The sequence below is a fragment of the Pteropus alecto genome, unplaced genomic scaffold, assembly GCF_000325575.1.
Source record: "Pteropus alecto unplaced genomic scaffold, ASM32557v1 scaffold86, whole genome shotgun sequence".
Lineage (NCBI taxonomy): Eukaryota > Metazoa > Chordata > Mammalia > Chiroptera > Pteropodidae > Pteropus > Pteropus alecto.
This window is the reverse complement of record NW_006442109.1, coordinates 10844902-10855480: the sequence shown is the minus strand read 5'-3', so window position 1 is coordinate 10855480 and position 10579 is coordinate 10844902. Positions and strand designations below refer to the sequence as shown.

The window sequence follows — 10579 nt, the reverse complement described above, 5'->3', positions numbered from 1 at the left end:
AAAATGAGTTAGCCTAAAGCAAGGATCCCTAACCCCTGGGCTGTGGACCCAACCAGGCCACACAGCAGGAAGTGAGCAGCAGGCGAGTAAGCAAAGCTTCCTCTATATTTGCAGCCACCCCCTGTGCTAGCATCACAGCCTCAACTCCACTTCAGATCATCAGGCATTAGATTCTCATACGAGCACTCATCCCTAGTGCCAAAAAGGTTGGGGACCACTGGCCCAAGGGATTCTAAATACAGTGAGATTTGTAAGCTGTGTATATATACATATGTGAAAGGTTCGGTTAGGTTAGGCTTTACTTTTTGAAAAATGATTAAGTATTTGTCATCTTATAAATAACTGAGCACACTATAATTTTGGCTCTAGTATTGCTCTTCCTTTATGAAACTATATAAACACAAAATACATATGATCCTCACAATGTCCTAGCATTCAAAAAGTCCAGAAAAGTGATTTTAATCATTGTTTGGCCAGGAATTTAACACTAATATTAATAATTTGAATAATCTATTCAAAGAAGAACACCAGATTAACTTTGTGAAGGGTATAAAATTACAAACTTAATTATGTATACATTTTATTTTTTAATTCAATTTCAATGGAAACAGGAAGTTTGTACTTCCCTTATGTTTAGAAGAGGCTAAATTGCCAATCTACGTTTCAAAAAGCTTTGACAAGGTAACCGATACATGGGACCTCTGCCTAATAAAAATGAGACATCATCAAATGTTGTATATTTAAAAAGATTGTTTCTTTAGGTCAAACTTTCTTAGAAACAATTATATATCAAAATTAGACTTCATTGAACACACCACCAAAAAAGTTTCCATCAGTCAAAAACAACAAATCAGTTTTCAGACACATCAAAACTTGGCTTTAATAGTGTTCATTTGAGCTACTCCTTAATAAGAAGCCTAATTATCAAGGAAGTACTTAGAATAAAAATTCTACTTGCACTTCAGTAACATTCCATTTAATAGTTACCTCTAAAAGACAAAAAAAATATAATCTACAGTCATCAGGGTGCAGTTTGAAAGTTGAAATCAGGTCAATGCACTGATCTGTATTTGGAAGTAATAAAATAGAAGTATCTAGTAGAATATAATCTTAGGAAGCACACAAATGGATATAGTCTATTGTGAAAACAAGTATTCATTTATTAAAAACAAACTTCAGAAAAACCTGCCTGTTAAAACATGACTAGTTTTGACAACAGATGTCAGTGAGTAAAAAATGTGATGAGGAAGCAAGAATTCCTGTTACTAAGTATTACTATACCCACCTCTTCAATTATACTTCTGCCCTGGTTATCTTGAAAAATATAATGGTAGCTCTAAGGACTTTAGACATAGCTCTGGGAATGGCATGATTTGCTTTTCATGTTTTGTTGATTTCCAAATTTAAAAGTATAGGCCCAGAGGTAATATTTTATGATACCAAATCAAATGCATAGTCCTTTTTTAATGGAGTCTATGAATTCTTCCTGCTTGATTCTTTGTAAGTATTTTATCTTTTTTTGTTGTTAGAAGCTTTATCGACCATTTAAAATAAACCCTCAGGAGCAAATTGCCTTACATTTTTCTAAGACAGCCATCCAAATTTTTTCAACATTGCATTTTTACCCCCCTTCTTAAAAAGGATGTAGGTTCAGTTTAATTAATACTGATTTTTTTTTAATATGCAGAAGTTTAACTTTGCTTTTTAAAGCAAAATACAAGAACAAAAATATGGCATCATTCCAAAACTCTAGTGCCAATAAAAATGGCAGCAGTACAAAGATCCAAGCAAATCTCAAATACAGCAGATTTGTAATTAGAACATCACACAATGATTTGTTTTTAGCAAGAACAAGAAGTTTAACAACAGGTAAAAGAAACCAAATACCACATTATATTGAATACTAAGGTAAATAACCGTGATTAATCTTACAAACTCTCTAATATCATAACTACTTGCTTTTGCATAACTATATGTAACCTCATTTTTTAAATTAAATTCCTATTCAACAAAGTTAATTGGAACAAATACATTTATGCAAATTTACATCCTAGGATACCAGAATAAACAGGAGACATTAGTCAAAGATGAATAAAAAAGTTCTATTCTTTTTCATCATCTGTGTGATCAGGTGGCAAAGGACATACTCTGTAGAAAGATCAGAGAATAACAGTCAATATAAACTTTTATAAAAACAAAGTTACAAACATAGGAACATTAATTAACAGTGCAGTAGGTCTGGTCAAATGACTAGAAATGAAAGAAAATTAAACTCCATTAATTGACAAACACCTATAAATTTCAAGTACTAGAACAATAAATCTTTTAACAATTTATTTTGCCTGTTAATTTGCTGAATTAGTGTTTCTCCATTAGAATATGTTACTATTTTTATTAAAAAGGGACTCTATTTCTATAGTATCGTCTTTCAACATATTAAGTGGATGATAAAAGAGGAATATGATCTTTTGGCAAGAACTTTGTGATAAATAAAAGCAAAAAAAATTAATAATCCACTAGAGCAGAGAAAACAGCAAGTTGTCATATTTGATTGTATACCCTTTTGAACCATAGGAATGTATTACCTAATTTAAAAAAAATAAATTGTTTAAGGTTGTCATATTTGATTGTATACCCTTTTGAACCATATGAATGTATTACCTAATTTTAAAAAAATAAATTGTTTAAGCTGGCTAATTTTTTTAAATAATTACAAGGGGCAATAAAAAAATGGAAAAAAAGCTTTTAAAAACTGGAGTTACATGGTTGTAACTTTTGAAAAATAATTTATATTATCCCAAAGCCATTTGTACACATTATACTCTTTATAGAGAAAAAGTCAATTAAAAACTTAATCATAAATCAGAATTTTTTTTAGAACTACTAAAAATTTGTGAGATCTATTCTAAAAGAATCAGTTTTCAAATTAGGTCCAGTAAGCCTGAATGGTCATACAGCTAGGTAGTCAAAGAAGGAAGCTAAAACGAAGGTATTATTACTTGGTATGAGATTATCATTGACTCACAAATTAGATTACTGAGAGGTCTTCATTGTATTTTCCTGGAAATTAAATCAAGTTAACAAATGAACACTATCATGAACCAAACTTCCTTTTTTGCAAGGACCTGATTTACTTTAGGTATCATGATTCTGTCCAAGGTTTTAAGTAGGTAGTCTTTCTTGATTCTGACTCTCCCCTATGCAACTGATGGAGTTTACCTTGCCTTTGTGAGAAAAATAAAGCCATAGGAGTAGCCATATTCCATTAAGAATTAGGGAGTTAACAGCAGAAGTCCTTCTGATAAACTAATAGTTTACTACTTACTATCAATAGTTAAGCTATCGATTTGCATTGCTATCAATAAAGGGGTAATTACAACTCTCCTAAACAAAGAACAATCTAAGAAAGGGGCTAAAGGAATAATATAAACTTTGTATAATATTATGGTTCAAGTTCTTTCTGAGAATATATATGTCATCTTTCTCCATATAATGGAAAGCCTGTAATACAGGCTTTGTTGTTACCATGATCAATGGTATGGCCATATTTGGCTATACTACCAAATACTTTGTTTCCTTAATGGAAGTCATAAATAATTTAAAAAGATTGTAATATATTCTCGTGCTGATATTCACTATTAGCTTGTTCATATTGGAATGAGAATGAACAAGGAAAAATGGTGCCAGACAACAAGAAGGAAGTGGAAGAGACTTACAGGATCATGAAAGCAAGTCTATTAAAAGACTATCCAAAAATGTATCACTTTGGTTGATTTTTTTTGACACTGGAAATAATAATAATGATATAGCAACAAAGTCTAAAATTTAGTTACTGCTTCAGAGTTTGACTTTCCTTTTAAATATCTCATAAGAGAGTAAGCCTCGATAACCATTTACTAAATGACCTTATGAACAGTATAGAATTCTTAAAATTTTATATGCATAAACATCATTTTATATATCACTTTGTTTTAATTGTTTTTTCAGCCATTTATTTTATCTAGCTTGTGTTCAATGCAAATCAATTTCAAACAATATACAATCCAAAACAGATGTAATATTCAGATATGAAGCAAAAGGGAGTGTTCATTTACACACATAGCTCTCACATAACTTAAGATCTGTTGGATCTAGTTTTTCCTTACAGGTTTCTAAGATGGCAAATACTAGTTTAAGACTTATTAAGAGTACTATGGCCATGCTGGATACTGTAACATCTAAGCATCAGTGTGTGAACATGTGAACCAAAGATTTCATCTAAAAAGGTTTCCGTATGTTAAAGCAGCAGGAAATGTTTTAATTTCCAGAATCAAGTTCACTTAGGTTTAGGACTAGATTCTAAATATCTAAAAACATTGACTGATATACAGAGTGTTCCAAATGTAGCCATCCTGATTCATAAAGCTTTTTAAAAAAATATTTATAGAAAGAGCTCAAAAGAGTTGTGAATTTAATGCAGGTAATTTTACAGACTTCACTTCCAAAATACCTAATATACATTATTTTTGCCTCTTTTACATATTTGCCTCTTAATTTCAAGATTTGGTAAATATGCTTTCAAAACAGATAAATTTTTAAGTTGTAAAAATTATTTAACATATGCATAAATAAAAAGCAGTATTTAAGACTGATTGAAGTCAATGCACTTCTAATCTTTGGAATTAATTTAAACTATCCAAATAAGTGAATCTGATACTCTTGTTGGATGGAAATGTGTGACAGGAAATACCTGTCACTTACTCTTAATTGTATATGTAAAAGGTATTCATAGTTAGATTTGTAATGAATCCAATCCATCATGGCAATGTCAATTACCACATGAAATCAAATGCAATGTCAAATACAGAGCCCCAGAGGAAAAGGTTCCCCAGAGGACAGTGAAAACTTAATGTAAAACTTTATGTAGAGTACAGTAGCATTAAATGAAGACTGCTGAAATACATAGAGGATTTATAGTAATACCTGGTGGTTCCTTCTGAAGTACGTAGAAATAAAATCAACATATTACTTAATCATTTTGCTGCCTTCTAGATTTAATGAATCAAATTGAAAACAGAATCTTCATTCCATAGCTCATCCCGTTTCTCTAGATCAAGGTGAAACTATTCTTATTTTTAAGGCAAAGTTTTAAGTATCCATACTTCTCAAGTTACTTTTAATCATCATTAATTTTCAATTTTGTCTCTCTCTTCATTCTTGTACGTGAAAGTCCAGATTTAATATTGGCATTCATTATCTACTCAAATCTTCAGATGTTCTTTAAAGCAGTCCAATATGAGACTCTCAAAACTTTCTGTTAGTAGATTAACAATTAGTAGATTTGATGAAGACTTTTTTCCTTATCACACTAGACTTCAAGATGCCATATGGATTGAGCTGTGGAATATGGGTTGGTGAACTGTGGATGTTACTTGGCCCGAGTCTCTTAAAGGTAGAGATGTAGAAGCGCAAACAAGACTACATGGAAACTGGCTATTAAAGGCAGGACACTACTGGTTGAGATTTGTGGTGGTGGTGGCGGCGTGGACGGCAGAAGGTATGAATAAATCTGCGTAGGCAGATGCAAGGCTAGAAGCAGTAGCCCCAAACTGAGCCTGACCAGCATCCCCTTGCTCATGTTGGTCACTGCACCTTGGGTCCAGCCTGCAGCTTGGTGTCCTGGAGGATCATGGACTCTTGAATGGTGCAGCAAGGTAGCTGGCAGGATCTTAAATCAGGAGGCATCATAATAGCAGTGATGTGGCACCACTCACCCACCCATGCTCACCATTGCCCACCCTCAGTCAAATAATTTGTTTTCAATACAAAATATTTCAAAGTTGTTTAGACAGCCTGGACCCTATCACTTATAAATCTATACTTTTAAAAGCAGGTTTCTATTGTCTTTTTTTCTGAGTGGCATTATTTTTTTCCCTGATTCTTAAAAGTATATTCGTTGTTGAAAATTGATAGCAAAGAGAGTATAGAAGAGGTTTTTACCCAGAGATGATCTCTATTGCTATTTGATATATTTATGTACATGTCTTTCACACAATAAAGATTGTACTTTTGCATCCACAATTTTTGCTTAACACTCATCATAAGCATTGTCCTCATATTAAAAGCTTAAAAAGCATGAATTATCTTCTTAAAAAGTTTGCACACTAAATTCTGTGTGTAGTTTTATTCCCACCTTGTTTTAAAGTATTCTTATGGATTTATAGGGAAGTTATAGAGAAAATACACCATGGTGTTAGTTTTGGTTGTTTCTAAGTGATGGAGTTTTTCTATATTTTCTAACTTTTCTGCATTGGTTATAATATTTCTTATGGAGGCTGAACTAATAGTTTTTTTGAGGGTTGGGGTTAATGGAATCCAAGCTAGATAAACTAACATGGAAATTGCTTTTTTGCAAAAAAGACTATAGAAAACAGTAAAATTTAAAGAACAAAGACAGGAAGTTCATAGTTAATAAAATAGCATTTAATGGGCACTGATCTTCTTTAAGTGACTGGAATGAATAAAAATACTTTTCATTGATGTCTGAAAATTTTAATAAGAGAATAACACAAGTTTTAAAAACCCTGTGGTTTGTATTTTCTTATTTGCTCAAGGAGAAACTTTAAAGTTACTCAATATCCTCTTGTCTTTTATTTTCAAGAATATATTTTCTTTATATTCCAGAATATATAAACTTACTTTCTTTTTGCTTTTCCTAAGCCACTGCTTCCTGCCTCTTCAGGAATCCGATTTTCTTTTTCAGAATCTTTAGGGGACAGCCTGAAGAATTCTCCAATTCCTTTTTGCCACTTGGGAGTTGGACGCACGCAAACTGGATTCCCTCCTGCATACTTATTTTCAGCTATCAAATATAAACAAATGGAACTAAATAACTAAGAATACAATAGCCATTCCTTAAAAAGAAACTTAATTTTAACATCGAATCTAAAGGGTATTAAATAGTATTATATCCATCTTAAAATAATTAGAAAATGTGACAAAATAGAGCTGTATTCAGTCAATAGTACACTAAACAGTATTATAAAATAATGTATATCCTTTAGAATAGCATTAATGGAATTTTTACAACTGGAAAATATTTTTCATATTTTGTCTACAAGAGCTATTCAGTCTTTTGTACTGTCATACTAAAGTTTGACACACTTTTTCCTAATATAAGGTAGCACTACGTAGTATAAACTGCCACATTTTCAATTAGTAAGGTCATTTAGTTAGAGCACATATAGAAAGTTAAGCAAGTAGTGTTCAGCAAAGTGAAAGTTTCCACATAAATAAGTTCCATTTTTCAAAGAACTTGGTTCCTTTTCAGTTCATAAGGTAAATCCAATTCCTGATTATTTTAAAACAGTGATATAAAGGAAAAATTGAGGGACTATTCCTACCCTTTTTTATAAAGTAATGATTAGAATATCAAGAGAAACAAATTATTAAGTTGCACATATATCCCTTGCTTTAGACACATCACGAACTCTAGCTGTCGTAAAGAAAACTTACAAAAGTATTTACCTATACTGTCTGAAGTTATATAGCTTGTACTTTTTTAAAAGTACACGTGGCCTTTAAGAAATAGTTATTCTTTGGTTCACAATTTTCCTGAAGGAACCTTATGAGAATGCTTTCATTACTAGAAAGTATACAGCAGCAACAGATATTCAGAAAGTGTATTCAGCACAGAATTCAAACCTAGCTCTGCAGACTTAGTTGTGTGACCTTTACTGAGAGGTATGTAACCCGAGCTAAAATTTCATCTTTAAAATGAGGATATTACCAATTTCATACAATTGAATATTGATTGAAAACAGAAATATGTAAAATGCCTTAATAGGTGTGTTTCTCCAACACAAGTTCATTAAGGGCCTATTCAGTTGCGTTTGAACAGTGGGCCAGACAATGAAATGTGCTCTAATTGGAATTTAGTAATAAAGGGTACACATCAACTTTCAAAATTTTTGACCTATTTATTATTTTTTATCTAAAGAGACTGAAATAGTAAATATTTTCTAATGAAATGTTTTGAATAAGGGGACGTTTGAGTTAACTTCCCCCGTGACGAACTTAACAATGCTCCCTTGTACCTTCTTAACTAGAACTTGCGAATTTGATCTTCCTTACTGCTTAGTTTCCTACTGAAAGGAATGACACACCGGATGGCTCGGTATTTTCTCAACCTCTCCTTGCCCAGGAGCAGTGTGAAGCTATATCCCTGGTCAAGTTTTCACTACTAGGTCCCAAAGGCAGTATCAGGAACTGAAAACATACAGACGCTTCACACTCAAAAAAAAAAAAAAAAAAAAGGAAGAAAAGAAAAACATGCAGAAATAAAAACAAAAACATTTACACCAAGAAGATAACATGATTATCTTCCTAATTCTTATCTAGTAAAGGGACGCTTACATAGCCTCTTACAAGAAAAAGCCATTTGTCGATCAATGTTAAAAGTAAACATGCTAGACTAGAAAAAAGTAGATTCGAAGGTAAACTGTGTCCGTCCCTAACTCCAAGGCTTGAGATTCTTTTCAATGTGATCCCTACCTCTACCCTAGCTCTCCAAGTAACGGCCCCCTCATTATAATAGAGGGCAAGGAAGAAATTAGGGCGTGAGGATCTCAGGAAAATAAATTCCACAATAGGTCAGGGGGCTCGCAGGTCGGGAGAAGTATGGTGCCAGGCCTGATCCCCTTTGGAGAAGGTTCCTCCAGGACGCTTTTTACCTTTCCTTGACGAAGGCGATGTGGAATTAGTTGCAGAGGTGGAGGAACCAAGCACCTTCCTGGGGGCTCGAGAAGCCACCACTGCGGAGAGACGCAAAGGAGAGAGTTCAGAAGGAGGCAGTAAGTTCCGACACCAAGTCTCATAGCCACGTTCTGACCACAGTCCCGACCCAACCACTTAGGCAGGTGCGCCGCACGATGCAGAACAGCAAGATAACCCTCCCCTGTCCCCGCCGCTTCTTCCTCCTGGTTAAGGGGCCGAGCCACTGCTTCCGGCCTGGCTGGACCAGTTTGGCGCACAGAGCCGTGGGGGGAACTCAGCCTCTCTCGCCTTCGGCCAGGCTACCCGGAGCACCCCCTGCAGTCTACTACTGTGCTCGACTGCCTCACCTTTTCTGTAAGTGCCTGGGACATTGTCTGCTTTAGTCCGCACCATGTTCGAATGCGAGGAGATGAAAGCAAGCAACTGACTTTCCAGCCGAGGGTGTTTCACGGGACAAGAACCCGAAAACGAAATCTCCCGCCACAGTTTATATTGGTCTCTTTTCCGCGCGCTACGTGGACTCTCCTGGGTCACCGCTCCCATTGGTTCCGCGCCGTCCCACCGCAACCAATCACCAGTGTCCAGTAATGACAGCGGCGAGGCTTGGCGCAGCGCTGACGCGTCCATCAACTCGCAGAAGCTTGTGATTCGTACCCGTCCCAGGTGGGCGGTGCCGGGGCGCTTTTCTGGGGTGCCTGTGAGTGCTAAGATTTTGAACTAGGGAAATGGGCCTGCTTAGAAAATAAAACTGAGCAAGGACAGAGAATTCTACCAGTTTTTCAAAAGTTATCGCAGGGTTATATCCATAATGATTGACTCTGGAAGTGAAACCTGAAATGAAGCGGACTTTTTCATGCAAATCAAAATAAAGAACACTTTCCTTTAACACTTCAGGAACTCTTTCTACAGCGTCCCTAACTAAAACACTTGTATAGATTGGGAGAAAAGGAAGCAAATATAATTTATTTACAGGGCTTTTCTACATTTTTAGGATGGTGTAAAACTAAAGAAAACACTGAGTGAATTTTATATACATAAACACACAAACAAATTTTAAAAACGTCTTCCTGAGACCTGTACAGTCTCAGAGTGGTTGAAAATATGCCGAATGTGCTAAGAGTACAGCCCTGGCACATAGTGAGCATAACTAAAATAAGCCCTCATAACGATTTTCTATCCCTATGCTCATCTTCAATTACTCACAATATCTCCGGGGAGTGATTTTCACTCTCTGAATACCATGCATACATCATCATCTTGCTTTGGGATTTTGTTAAAAGCTCATTTGAAAGGCAACCCTGAAGGTAAGTAAGCACGGCATTGATACTCTCCAATAAATTATTTTTGAACTTTCGGAACTTTTTAGTACTTTAACAGAATGAACAACTATTGTGTGTTTTAGAATTAAAGGAATCTAGACAACAGGTGAAATTAACATTATATTAACAAGCAATGTATTGGAAATTGTAGCTTTCTCTAAACCTGGGAGTCTAAGATTACAGCCAAAACCTTTTAGAAAAATCAACAAGCCCCAGGGTATATTCCTTTGTCCTTTGTCATCACGTCCTCTCAATAAACAATGGTTCTTCAATGCGTGTTATTTCCTTTTCACTTAAAGTGGCTTCCACAAAGGCCTGAATTACTTAATTTGAACTCATATCCCAGATCCCTGCAGAAATTAGAACTGCATAATCTGCTCATCTTTTCTCCTAGTCTGCAAGCCAAGTAAATTGCTAGAAAGAACTACAAATATGCCTTTGCACACAAGGGCAGTCTACATATTACTACAGGTGTTTGTCTTTCTAATACCAATCAATAGGGAAAG

The 10579-nt window shown here is 34.7% G+C and overlaps 1 protein-coding gene across 3 annotated transcripts; it reads right to left on the bottom strand.

Moving 5' to 3' along the window:
• Nucleotides 1-739: 739 nt before the first annotated feature.
• Nucleotides 740-9289, bottom strand: PCLAF (PCNA clamp associated factor). Of its 3 annotated transcripts, none has more exons than XM_006920270.3 (4): nucleotides 9102-9281; nucleotides 8712-8792; nucleotides 6679-6841; nucleotides 740-2148 (listed from the first exon to the last, which is right to left on the bottom strand). In XM_006920270.3, the coding sequence occupies exons 1-4, from the start codon at nucleotides 9145-9147 to the stop codon at nucleotides 2103-2105; spliced, it is 336 nt and encodes a 111-aa protein (XP_006920332.1). In that variant the 5' UTR covers nucleotides 9148-9281; the 3' UTR covers nucleotides 740-2102. The 3 variants fall into 3 exon arrangements, with proteins under 3 accessions (XP_006920332.1, XP_015451588.1, XP_015451587.1); XM_015596101.2 differs by lacking the exon at nucleotides 740-2148 and adding an exon at nucleotides 5013-5707 and having other exon boundaries at nucleotides 9102-9284; XM_015596102.2 differs by lacking the exon at nucleotides 6679-6841 and having other exon boundaries at nucleotides 9102-9289.
• Nucleotides 9290-10579: the final 1290 nt, after the last annotated feature.